General features: G+C 47.7%; 1 protein-coding gene across 2 annotated transcripts in view; it reads right to left on the bottom strand.

Moving 5' to 3' along the window:
• Nucleotides 1-14,026, bottom strand: part of LOC124002746 (SLIT-ROBO Rho GTPase-activating protein 1) — a 163,146-nt gene that overhangs the window by 54,256 nt on the left and 94,864 nt on the right. For both annotated transcript variants that reach the window (XM_046310463.1, XM_046310471.1), the window contains exons 7-9: nucleotides 11,043-11,264; nucleotides 10,409-10,510; nucleotides 438-635 (exon numbers count right to left, since the gene is read on the bottom strand). In XM_046310463.1, coding sequence (XP_046166419.1) covers nucleotides 438-635; nucleotides 10,409-10,510; nucleotides 11,043-11,264 — 522 coding nt within the window. The remainder of the gene's footprint in view (nucleotides 1-437; nucleotides 636-10,408; nucleotides 10,511-11,042; nucleotides 11,265-14,026) is intronic.

Here is a 14,026-nt window from a genome sequence, read left to right as displayed (position 1 = left end):
TTATTGCACTATGTCCGTCTTTAGACAGCCAGGACACAATAACAGAGAATAGCCTAGTCGCTCACTAAGGAAGAGATACTTTTGGAGAGCTTGGTGTCAGAGTTACATTGCCCAGAGAGGGAATACATAATATATTCAGCCTTTTACTAGAAAAACAAGTACAGTGAGCACATATTTGTCACATGCTCTATTACAAGATACATTACAACTACTATCACGACACCACGGATCACAACGATCCAACGTTGTCCACATGTATTCATATTTTCCAGCCAATCGATCAACAGCAGCAAGTTCTATAGCGACTGACAGTCTGAATTCAAAGTCAGCACAAAACTTACTGAAAATATTTTTGCTACTGTGTTCAATGAATATGACCCTGACCAGTTCTCTCCAGTCATAACCCAGAGGTTACCAGTAGCGGGCGCTCCACTCACCATGAAGTAGAATTGCTCCGTCTCCTGCTGGTTGGCCCTCCGCTTGGCGATGCTGGGCTTGCTGAGGTAGGTCTCCGACACGGTGGACTTGACCGACTCGGTGGAGCGGCTGTGGTGGAAACACTCGGACACGTCATAGTCTTCGATGGTCACCATATCCTGGATGGTGGTCAGGGTGGCCTCTGACGTCTTCTTGATCTGAACAGAACACAAGAGAGGACCACAACTTTGCCACAGGTGTAAACACACATTCAACTGTAGGTTGCTTTCCCTCGAGTAGCGACCACTGACCCAAGATCCAGGAGACCGAGGTTATGACCCCTAAACTACCGGCACTGGCTGGGAGGGTGCATGAGTGAGCTGCAAAAGTTATGGAGCGCTCGAGAGACTTAGTGTTGCGACAACGCAGTTAATCAATATTTATCTATTTAACTGTGTAAGCCTACCAACACGACCCAACGGTAGCCAAGTCTCAGCGCTATCAGAGTACAGCATGGTTGGTACCATATTGTAACCAGGGCTCCCGAGTGGCGCAGCGGTCTAAGACACTGCATCTCAGCGCTGGGTCACTACAGACCCGGTTTCGATTCCAGGGCTGAATCACAACCGGCCGTGATTGGGAGCCACATAGGGCGGCGCACAATTGGCCGCAGTCATTGTAAAAAAAGAATTTGTTCTTAACTGACTTGCTTAGTTAAATAAAGGTTAAATAAATACAAATAAAAAACAATTCAAATAACTTATACCACCCTCTTAATGTGAGAAATTCATGGCTATCTGTCAGCCTCAGGCGCAGCATGACAAATGCACCAGTCCTTGAGCATGACTCCAGACCAGGGCAATCAATTTACAGACAGATAGAATAGAGCTGGAAGGTAGGTAGGTAGAGAGGAATGGTGCTCAGTCCCAGGCTTTTCATTCTTATCTCCATAGCCGCCACTTCACTGTCAGCGATTGCTTTTCCAAGAGCTTATAAAACGCCAGGGCTTGGCCAAGCATATCCCATCACCTCCAACAGAGGGAGGACAACACAATGCAAGATTCCACTAGACTCTGACGGTAACCGTGACTAAGTCAACAAGATACCCCTTTCCAGGGGGTGATATATGCATTGTGTTAAAGCTTTAATGAAATGCATGTTATTGGCAAACAAACTCTTCCCACCTTCAAAGAGGTCTCACTCAGAGAAGTTTAGGCTCCTGAAAACACTCCCATTCCACTGATGCGGTACATTTGGGGGGGAGGATTGAGCTAGAGCGAGCGCGAGAGAGAGAGAGAGAGAGAGAGAGCGAGAGAGAGAGCGAGAGAGCGAGCGAGAGAGAGAGCGAGCGAGAGAGAGAGCGAGAGAGAGAGCGAGAGAGAGAGCGAGAGAGAGAGAGAGAGAGAGAGCGAGAGCGCGACTAAGAAGAGAGTTAGGAGGTAGATAGACGGGGGAAAAGGATGGTGCTGCATGCCGAGGGCTCACATGATTTCAGAGACCATGTGTTCACCTGATGACAGGGTTCAGAGAGCATATGAGAGAGAGAGAGATACCTGCCAGAACCTGAGATTGACTGTCGAATGTGTCAGCGTGAGTCATCGACACAGAAAAGATGCAGAGAGAGAAAGAAGAGCGAGAGGGGGAGAGAAAAAGGAGTGAGAAAGAAGGAGAGCGAGAGAGAGAAATAAGGAGAGAGATAAAGGAGTGAGAATATCAGAGAGAGCGAGGCCAACTCGCAAAGAACAGAAACAGCCTAACCACCATCTGAAGCAGAAAACGCCACTCTGCATACAACACAGAATTCTGACAGGGAGGTTAAGGCGTGTGACCATCAAAGTCAGAAGGAATGTACTTCTGATAGACGAGCTAGTAACTAGTCGAGATGTGAGTGCTTGAACGAGAAATCTCAATGAAAACCATGACTACATGGATTCACATGTAACTACGACACACAAAGACAGGACCAGATTATAGCTCGCCTTACTAATTGTCTGACCCATGACTCATTCATCCTCTGTCCCACCTGAGGAAAAACGGGTGGTATGAATGAACCCAAGGCTCTCTTTCAACTCCCCTTTCATCTGTGGGTTTTGTTTAACGGATCACAACTGATTCCTTACTCACACAGAGCGTCTGTAGTTACTGTCATTCATCGCTATGTGGAGCAAAGAAACAAAAATGACACACCATGCCGAGAAAGCATGCCAAGTCCCACTGTCATTCGACACTATGTTAAGCAAAAAACAGAAATGGCACAACATGCCAAGAAAGAGAGGCCATCTGGTGGGCAGGACACAGAGCAGTGGTTCCCCGTCCTGACCTGTGTGGGGCATCAGTTTAATCCAGGCAGACAAGGTCATGCAGCACCATGGCTTTTCACGACCCCCCACACAGAGGGGTGCTGCCTGCACTGACTGCATACAGCCAGTGTGAAAGCACCAGCTGGGCTTAGGTGTCAACTCCCCGTTCAGAAATACATTACACACCCAGTGTGATCGCCTGAGCCTTGTAGGCCAGCATGAAATACCCCAGTCAAACCACAAACATACAGTACTACAACACTATAGGTCTGGACAGGCAGAATGACAGTGTACAATAGGAAATTGAGGGTTGGCAGGCGATTAAGCTTCTCATAACTTAGACGTTTCAAATTAAAGACGTCCTAAATCACCAAACAAACTCTTCAGGCTATCACTATTATAGTACTACCTTCAATTACTAAGGGAACTGGATCCTTTGAACGTTTCAGAGGAGTGGCGGTACCGAGTGGAATGAGGAGGAGTGGCGGTACCGAGTGGAATGAGGAGGAGTGGCGGTACCGAGTGGAATGAGGAGGAGTGGCGGTACCGAGTGGAATGAGGAGGAGTGGCGGTACCGAGTGGAATGAGGAGGAGTGGCGATACCGAGTGGAATGAGGAGGAGTGGCGATACCGAGTGGAATGAGGAGGAGTGGCGATACCGAGTGGAATGAGGAGGAGTGGCGATACCGAGTGGAATGAGGAGGAGTGGCGATACCGAGTGGAATGAGGAGGAGTGGCGATACCGAGTGGAATGAGGAGGAGTGGCGATACCGAGTGGAATGAGGAGGAGTGGCGATACCGAGTGGAATGAGGAGGAGTGGCGATACCGAGTGGAATGAGGAGGAGTGGCGATACCGAGTGGAATGAGGAGGAGTGGCGATACCGAGTGGAATGAGGAGGAGTGGCGATACCGAGTGGAATGAGGAGGAGTGGCGATACCGAGTGGAATGAGGAGGAGTGGCGATACCGAGTGGAATGAGGAGGAGTGGCGATACCGAGTGGAATGAGGAGGAGTGGCGATACCGAGTGGAATGAGGAGGAGTGGCGATACCGAGTGGAATGAGGAGGAGTGACGATACCGAGTGGAATGAGGAGGAGTGACGATACCGAGTGGAATGAGGGTGTTTAAAATTCCCTTCCTTTCGCGTGACAGGATTGACCAACATTCTGCTTTGATGGGACCCAAAAGACCTGCGTCTTCCTTAGCATTCCTACTACGAGAGACGCTTTGTGAATATGGGTCCAGAGTTGCACTGTTTAGGACCAGCCCATGGGTTCCATCACCTCCGTCCGTGGCACGTGAGTACAGTACCTTTCCTAACAAACTCCTGGGTATGAGACGAGCCCCCTCTTTCTCCAGCCTCTCCTGGGTGGGCATGTGGAGGCCAATGGGCCCAGCTGTCACAGTATGGAGAGGACCCACGCATGCGAGAGAATCGCTCCCAGCTAAAAAGCTGTTGAAAGTCCCTGTATTATTCAGCAGACTACTAGTTACCAGTGTTGACTGCTAGGCTCAATTACAGCCGGTCTTTTAGACAGAGGCGCTCACTGAGATATGCCCATTGGGGCCCAGCAGGATTAGAGCAGGAGGCCTGGATGTGATCCCTGTGACTGCTGGGGGGGGGGGGGGATACTTGTCCCTTGTGGAATAAATATAGACATATCTTATCACCTTGATTCTACAAATACAGACCTTCTTGACATTTGGCATTTAGGGTCTTCAAGGTGTATTTGGCTTCTGAACTCCGGGGTTGAATATAATAATAATGTATTTAGCAGACACTTATCCAAAGTGACATACAATCATGAGAGCATACAGTTTAAGTATGGGTGGTCCTGAGAATCAAACCCACTACCCTGGCATTACCAGTATACTGGAGATGTGTCAGTTGTGAAGTCACTTGCCATGCTCTACCAACTGAGCTACAGAAGGACCATGGGCAGGACCATGGGCAGGACCATGGGCAGGACCATGGGAAGCCTGACAAGTGACTTCACAACTAACACATCTCCAGTATAAAACTTGTCTGGTGAGGAGCAGGACTTCTATCCACCAGGGCCCGTGGTGAGGAGCAGGACTTCTATCCATCAGGGCCTGTGGTGAGGAGCAGGACTTCTATCCACCAGGGCCCGTGGTGAGGAGCAGGACTTCTATCCACCAGGGCCCGTGGTGAGGAGCAGGACTTCTATCCACCAGGGCCCGTGGTGAGGAGCAGGACTTCTATCCACCAGGGCCCGTGGTGAGGAGCAGGACAGCTATCCACCAGGGCTCGTGGTGAGGAGCAGGACTTCTATCCACCAGGGCCCGTGGTGAGGAGCAGGACTTCTATCCACCAGGGCCCGTGGTGAGGAGCAGGACTTCTATCCACCAGGGCCCGTGGTGAGGAGCAGGACATCTATCCACCAGGGCCCGTGGTGAGGAGCAGGACATCTATCCACCAGGGCCCGTGGTGAGGAGCAGGACATCTATCCACCAGGGCCCGTGGTGAGGAGCAGGACTGGTGAGGAGCAGGACATCTATCCACCAGGGCCCGTGGTGAGGAGCAGGACATCTATCCACCAGGGCCCGTGGTGAGGAGCAGGACTTCTATCCACCAGGGCCCGTGGTGAGGAGCAGGACTTCTATCCACCAGGGCCCGTGGTGAGGAGCAGGCTAATCTCCTGATCAGTGAAGCAGGGCTGCGGCTGGCCAACACTAAGCTAACACTGAACACACATCTCCTAGGCTTTGATGTGCCACCCTGAGGTTTATCTGTAGAAAAACAAACACTGGCTCCCTACAAAGGAGACCGTATTGGATTGCCAGGGTTAGTGCAAAACACCTGGAGAATATGCATTAAGTTCGGTACACATCTAGCGAGAGAGAGAGGAGGGAAAGAGACTCCATCTGTATCTATCTAAAGCCGTGTTTCATCCAAATCTCAGAGGCAAAGGGAATTTAAATAGCTGGATTAATAGCTTGCTCTGAGAAACACACACATTGAATGGCGAAGGAATTGTAATAAACAAAACTCTGTCCTCTGAGAAGGGTAGAGGTTTAACCAACACAGCATAACATATTCCAGAATTTCTGCAAATATATCTGCATATATACACCCAGACCAGAGGACCACAGTGGGCCGTCCCATACCAAATAGCTCCCAGAGTATTCCATCTCTGACGATAATAAATCATCTTATCCATGTTTTCTTACACCCTCTCATGGTGTCAAGGGTCGAGGAAACAGCTGCATGTCAATGATTGCAGAAAACAAAAAACAGCTTTTCACTTCCTGTCTGGAACAGAGTCAGTAAAATCCTTGCCTCCTCTGTCCTTGTTTCCTCAATTCCTTTCAAAGGGCATTGGAGGAGAGGATCCAAGGTCCTTCCCTCAGACCTCCTCCTCCAATGAGCGTGGAAATGAATTGAGAAAACAAGGACGGAAGAAGCAAGGAATTGACCGTTTGAAATAGCCAATGTGTGTACAGTTCTGCTTCAGTGTTTTGACAGCCCCTGGAAAGGCCTTTTCAATTACACACCATGCCAAGAAAGAGGCCATCTGGTGGAAGAGAGAAAGAGGCCATTTGAGCAGTGGTTCCCCGTCCTGACCTGTTTTATTTTTATTTATTTCACCTTTATTTAACCAGGTAGGCTAGTTGAGAACAGGTTCTCATTTGCAACTGCGACCTGGCCAAGATAAAGCATAGCAGTGTGAACAGACAACACAGAGTTACACATGGAGTAAACAATTAACAAGTCAATAACACAGAGAAAAAAAGGGGAGTCTATATACAATGTGTGCAAAAGGCATGACGAGGTAGGCGAATAATTACAATATTGCAGATTAACACTGGAGTGATAAATGATCATGTACAGGTAGAGATATTGGTGTGCAAAAGAGCAGAAAAGTAAATAAATAAAAACTGTGGGGATGAGGTAGGTGAAAATGGGTGTGCTATTTACCAATAGATTATGTACAGCTGCAGCGATCAGTTAGCTGCTCGGATAGCTGATGTTTGAAGTTGGTGAGGGAGATAAAAGTCTCCAACTTCAGCGATTTTTGCAATTCGTTCCAGTCACAGACAGCAGAGTACTGGAACGAAAGGCGGCCGAATGAGGTGTTGGCTTTAGGGATGATCAATGAGATACACCTGCTGGAGCGCGTGCTACGGATGGGTGTTGCCATCGTGACCAGTGAGCTGAGATAAGGCGGAGCTTGGCCTAGCATGGCCTTGTAGATGACCTGAAGCCAGTGGGTCTGGCGACGAATATGTAGCGAGGGCCAGCCGACTAGAGCATACAAGTCGCAGTGGTGGGTTGTATAAGGTGCTTTAGTGACAAAACGGATGGCACTGTGATAAACTGCATCCAGTTTGCTGAGTAGAGTGTTGGAAGCAATTTTATAGATGACGTCGCCGAAGTCGAGGATCGGTAGGATAGTCAGTTTTACTAGGGTAAGCTTGGCAGCGTGAGTGAAGGAGGCTTTGTTGCGGAATAGAAAGCCGATTCTTGATTTGATTTTCGATTGGAGATGTTTGATATGGGTCTGGAAGGAGAGTTTGCAGTCTAGCCAGACACCTAGGTACTTATAGGTGTCCACATATTCAAGGTCGGAGCCATCCAGTGTGGTGATGCTAGTCGGGCATGCGGATGCAGGCAGCGATCGGTATGATCGGTATAAAACCAAAAGCATGCATTTGGTTTTACTAGCGTTTAAGAGCAGTTGGAGGCCACGGAAGGAGTGTTGTATGGCATTGAAGCTCGATTGGAGGTTAGATAGCACAGTGTCCAATGACGGGCCGAAAGTGTATACAATGGTGTCGTCTGCGTAGAGGTGGATCAGGGAATCGCCCGCAGCAAGAGCAACATCATTGATATATACAGAGAAAAGAGTCGGCCCGAGAATTGAACCCTGTGGCACCCCCATAGAGACTGCCAGAGGACCGGACAACATACCCTCCGATTTGACACACTGAACTCTGTCTGCAAAGTAATTGGTGAACCAGGCAAGGCAGTCATCCGAAAACCCGAGGCTACTGAGTCTGCCGATAAGAATATGGTGATTGACAGAGTCGAAAGCCTTGGCAAGGTCGATGAAGACGGCTGAACAGTACTGTCTTTTATCGATGGCGGTTATGATGTCGTTTAGTACCTTGAGTGTGGCTGAGGTGCACCCGTGACCGGCTCGGAAACTGGATTGCATAGCGGAGAAGGTACGGTGGGATTCGAGATGGTCAGTCACCTGTTTGTTGACTTGGCTTTCGAAGACCTTAGGCAGGGCAGGATGGATATAGGTCTGTAACAGTTTGGGTCCAGGGTGTCACCCCCTTTGAAGAGGGGGATGACTGCGGCAGCTTTCCAGTCCTTGGGGATCTCAGACGATATGAAAGAGAGGTTGAACAGGCTGGTAATAGGGGTTGCGACAATGGCGGCGGATAGTTTCAGAAATAGAGGGTCCAGATTGTCAAGCCCAGCTGATTTATACGGGTCCAGGTTTTGCAGCTCTTTCAGAACATCTGCTATTTGGATTTGGGTAAAGGAGAACCTGGAGAGGCTTGAGTGAGGAGCTGCGGGGGGCGGGGTTGTTGGCCGAGGTAGGAGTAGCCAGGCGGAAGGCATGGCCAGTCGTTGAGAAATGCTTGTTGAAGTTTTCGATAATCATGGATTTGTCGGTGGTGACCGTGTTCCCTAGCCTCAGTGCAGTGGGCAGCTGGGAGGAGGTGCTCTTGTTCTCCATGGACTTCACAGTGTCCCAGAACGTTTTGGAGTTGGAGCTACAGGATGCAAACTTCTGCCTGAAGAAGCTGGCCTTAGCTTTCCTGACTGACTGCGTGTATTGGTTCCTGACTTCCCTGAACAGTTGCATATCGCGGGGACTGTTCGATGCTATTGCAGTCCGCCACAGGATGTTTTTGTGCTGGTCGAGGTCAGTCAGGTCTGGAGTGAACCAAGGGCTGTATCTGTTCTTAGTTCTGCATTTTTTGAACGGAGCATGCTTATCTAAAATGGTGAGGAAGTTACTCTTAAAGAATGACCAGGCATCCTCAACTGACGGGATGAGGTCAATGTCCTTCCAGGATACCCGGGCCAGGTCGATTAGAAAGGCCTGCTCACAGAAGTGTTTTAGGGAGCGTTTGACAGTGATGAAGGGTGGTCGTTTGACTGCGGCACCGTAGCGGATACAGGCAATGAGGCAGTGGTCGCTGAGATCCTGGTTGAAGACAGCGGAGGTGTATTTGGAGGGCCAGTTGGTCAGGATGACGTCTATGAGGGTGCCTTTGCTTACAGAGTTAGGGTTGTACCTGGTGGGTTCTTTGATGATTTGTGTGAGATTGAGGGCATCTAGCTTAGATTGTGTGGGGCATCCGTTTCATCCAGGCAGACAAGGTCATGCAGCACCATGGCTTTTCACGACCCCCCACACAGAGGGGTGCTGCCTGCACTGACTGCATACAGCCAGTGTGAAAGCACCAGCTGGGCTTAGGTGTCAACTCCCCGTTCAGAAATACATTACACACCCAGTGTGATCGCCTGAGCCTTGTAGGCCAGCATGAAATACCCCAGTCAAACCACAAACATACAGTACTACAACACTATAGGTCTGGACAGGCAGAATGACAGTGTACAATAGGAAATTGAGGGTTGGCAGGCGATTAAGCTTCTCATAACTTAGACAGTACTAGACCCTACAATAGAAAAGTTTAAAAAGATACTGAACTTGCAGACATATCATGCATCATCTTTGACCAAAACACATATCTATCAACTTTATTTAGTTGTATAATCAAGCCAGTCTGAAATCTCTTGAAGCAGCAGAAACTGACTGACACATTCACAAGCATTCATTCCCAAGTCCTTATTTCTTTGTGAAATCAAAGAGAGAAGGCTGTGCGCACTGATGTGAGACGAGAGGAGATAGCAGGTCAGACGGGAGACAACGTGAGACACAAGAAGCCAGACTGATGGACGTGATTGCACTCCCTAACACCGCAGCAGCAGACAGACATTTCCTTCCAGTTGTCTTTTTACTTAGCAAGCACTCAGGCATGCCAGCCAGTACAAGTCTGATTAAAATGTTACAGCCAGGGATGGATCGCCAAAGCCAAAACCGAGAGGTGGGGCACAGAGTGTTCAAATAGAATATATAGTGTGTGTGTGTGTGTGTGTGTGTGTGTGTGTGTGTGTGTGTGTGTGTGTGTGTGTGTGTGTGTGTGTGTGTGTGTGTGTGTGTGTGTGTGTGTGTGTGTGTGTGTGTGTGTGTGTGTGTGTGTGTGTGTGTGTGTGTGTGTGTGTGTTAGAGAAAGACAGTGATTCTTTTCCCACCATTGGGACAAGGGAAAAACGTCTCTGTGTGGTACTGAAGGCTGCCTGCAGGGCATGAGATGTTTTTGTTGTGCGGTAATTATTCCATCTTCGATATCTAAATTATTTAAGCCATCAACTCTCCTTGGCTGACTTCTGACTTAAGGTAACTTTTCACACAGCTTTTTACTTCCTTCCCAACATGTGACCACAATGGACCCAAACAGTTGTGTTCATTAAGCTCCATGTAAAACATTTTTTTTAAAGGACTAAAACAGGGAGGACCACCTGACCTTCAGGACTAATTGGTCCAATAATCAACACTCATTTGCGTTTTCCATGGCATCACTTTTTCTGTTCCATGGCTGACCAAATAAGACCACGGTATGTCAGAGCTGGACTCCCTCTTACCTCCTCGTTCTCAATGTTCAGAGTGGCCAGGCGGGACTGGAGCTGCTGGAACCTCAGCATTAGCTCGCCATTCACCGGGGGCTGCATCGCAATCTGACACACCTGTGCAGGAAGAGGAAATGCATCATCACTGAACAGGAAGTTACTTCATCACCGCCGTTGGACAGATGGCTCACTTAATCTTTAACCTACGAAGTAAATCAGTTTAAACTACACCACAAACCACAATGGTTTCCAATGACCCAGATCTGAATCCAGACAGCCGCAGAACAATAGTTTGTGAACAAACATGATATCAGGGACGCCAGAGCCAACGACTCCTCAGTAAAACATATTGTACTCGACTTAAGGCTGAGAAATGAGACATGCTTATCATTGGCTTCGGCCTATAAAAACCTGCTCTGCCGGCTTAGACACAGTAAAGTTATGCAATTAAGCCACCAAAACCAGGGCTTATTTAGTATGAGACATAATCATATTCTAATTCAATTCCACACTGTGAAGCATTTAGGACTGAACATATTGATTCTAGTAAAGACATGGAGGTGTCTTCAACCATTTTGACAAACAGCACTAGCCTTCACTACAATAATGGATGAACGAAAGCAGATGACAAATGAACTCGGTGTCTCACCTCGTCGCCCATGTGGGGCTGGAACTCAAACTTCATGGGCGGGCAGAAAGCAGTGGGGTACAACTCCATGAAGCGCTGGCGGTCGCTGCGGGGGTCCAGGCTGTCCACGGCGTTCTCGATGATGTCCAGGCCCTCGTGGCGACTAGTCTCCAGGTTGTACTCCGCTGACAGGTAGGTCCTCAGGGCCCGGTTCAGGCTGGCGTGGTAGCCCAGATCACAGCACTGGAAGAGGGGAAAAGGAAATTATACTTGGATCAGGAAGTTCCGTTTACTGGATCTTCTGGTAAACTGATAGTAAGCCAGAATGTCGCAGGCACTAAAAGGTTATGTCCAAACACAGTTGAGAGTTGAGTCAAGGTGGTTGGATGTCCTTTGGGTGGTGGATCATTCTTGTTGGGAGTGGAAAAACCAGCAGCATTGCAGTTCTTGACACACTTAAACTGGTGCGCCTGGCAACTACCTACTACCATACCCTGTTCAAAGGAACGTCAATATTTTCTCTGGCCCATTCACCCTCTGAATGGCACACATAGACAATCCATGTCTCAATTGTCTCAAGACTTAAAAATCCTTCTTCAACCTGTCTCCTCCCCTTCATCTACACTGATTGAAGTGGACTTAACAGGTGACACAAATAAGGGATCATGTCTTTCACCTGAATTCACCTGGTCAGTCTATGTCATGGTTTTACAGTTTGTTTATTGGAAAAAACAACTTTATAACAGTTTCAACAAAGTTGACAATATATGCTCTCTTAGTCTTTCCACACACTGTAGTCATTAACATTATTGGCCGTTAAGAGAATAGTCTGATACTTTCTCTGACAGCTGCCTTGGCCCTGAGTCATAGAACCTGAATACTGTTTCCAACATGAATAGTTCCTTCAGCATCTGACGCTGGATCTCATTAACTAGTACAAAGGTTAGCCAGGGCCTGTGAGTTCACACGGACAGCATTGGAAGCTGGTGGAAGACACCCAGACTCAGAAGCACTGTACCAGGCAAGCTAACCGCCTGGTTTGTCTAGCCTAAATAACACTGGATCAAGATAGGTCCAATTTATCAAATCCAACTTTTTTGAAACCCTGTCCTGTCACCTCCAAGACAGATCACGAGCGTGTGTGAACACCAGCACAAACACAATTACAGCAGAAGGAAGGCAATTTTAGCACCCAGCATGGAGGCTTGGTCGAAAATATAAAAAGGTGAGGACGCGAGGATTCTAATATAAAATATCTAGTATTCATAAATGTGGAAGAATTCTAAACAAGGGGACTAGCAATACTATAAGTAAATGTTCAGTACAGAAAGTCCTCCATCAAATTGGAAAATAAACACATTCCTAGTGAATTTCAGCTAACTCGTCTGCAAGCACATAACTGTTTTACAGTCATTCAATTCATTTAAACGTTGTTCAAATTATCTACAGCCATTTCATTACTTTTCCTGACCACTGGTCACGTTTTCAATGACAATCCTGTGGAATCAGCAACAGTGATGGTCCAATGAATTTGTGGATTTTTGAACGCAGCCGCATGGAATTATTACATTGTTCTTACCTCTATGTTTTCAACCTAGCATGGAGGTCACATTTCTCACGGATCCCCTTCCTTACAGACTATCTGGAATTGATTTCTTTATCTGTTATTTTACCAGGTAAGTTTGAGATTGAGAACACGTTCTCATTTGCAGCAACGACCTGGGGAATAGTTACAGAGGAGAGGAGGGGGGATGAAGGAGCCAATTGTAAACTGGGGATTATTAGGTGACCGTGATGGTTTGAGGGCCAGATTGGGAATTTAGCCAGGACACCAGGGTTAACACCCCTACTCGTACGATAAGTGCCATGGGATCTTTAATGACCGCAGAGAGTCTGGACATCCGTTTAACGTCCCATCTGAAAGACGGCACCCTACACAGGGCAGTGTCCCCAACCACTGCCCTGGGGCATTGGGATATTTTTTAGACCAGAAGAAAGAGTGCCTCCTACTGGCCCTCCAACACCACTTCCAGCAGTATCTGGTCTCCCATCCAGGAACTGACCAGGACCAACCCTGCTTAGCTTCAGAAGCAAGCCAGCAGTGGTATGCTGCTGGCTAATACACCATCACTAAACGCACCCAGTGTTCTCCGGGGCTGTGCTGGCAACTCCAGAGACACGGTACAGTACATATTTTACCAAAGGGGAAAAATGATATCCCAGGTAGGCCAGTGTATAAATAACTCTGGGTTCTGGAGGAGCAAACAAAGTAATCTGCTGGGTAGACAGAGTACAGAGCACATAGTAGTACTGAGTACAGAGTGGTGATATGAGGGATGGGACTACTGAACTACAACATACACCAGTAATTGTCGAAAAATGAGTTTCAGGGATAGGGCTTTTTCCCACACCCCATTCAAGCTAAAGATGTGATGAAGTGTGTGTGTAGGTGCGTCTGTCTGTACTGTCCGTCATGCAGTACTGTGTATAACATGAGGACATGGATGGTAGAATAGTAGAATAGCTTTAGTCACAAGCACTACGAGACCCCCGGGCTTTTTATTTCTCTTCCTCCAGTCATTTCTATCCCACAGTTTGTTGTGTCTGTTCACCATCGTTCATATTTCAGCTCTCCTGCTAAACTCATCAGTTTCATTCTACAGACCCAGATATTAGGTCTCGAAAGGACCTAAAAAAATACTGCTGAACGGCAGGATGTCTTCAACATTACGAGGATCGAAAAAGAGCGGAATACAATTTACTTTAGCAGTGAGACGCGTTTTTGTTTTTAAACACATACCGTATGATTGGGTGTGCAGATGACTTAATTTGAAGTCTGGGGAACGGGAGAGGCTTAGACTGAGAAGTGGCTCTCAGTTTGTGGCAGAGTGAATCTCTCTGCGGCTTGTAATGTGTACATTCCCTCAGATCTTTAGGAATGTATGAGTGAACATCATTAAGCATGCTTAGAAGGCTATGTCTGAAATGGCACCCTATTCACTTTA

This window comes from Oncorhynchus gorbuscha, linkage group LG02, assembly GCF_021184085.1.
Source record: "Oncorhynchus gorbuscha isolate QuinsamMale2020 ecotype Even-year linkage group LG02, OgorEven_v1.0, whole genome shotgun sequence".
Lineage (NCBI taxonomy): Eukaryota > Metazoa > Chordata > Actinopteri > Salmoniformes > Salmonidae > Oncorhynchus > Oncorhynchus gorbuscha.
Note: the sequence above shows the minus strand (reverse complement) of the source record. Positions and strands in the feature narration are given on the sequence as shown.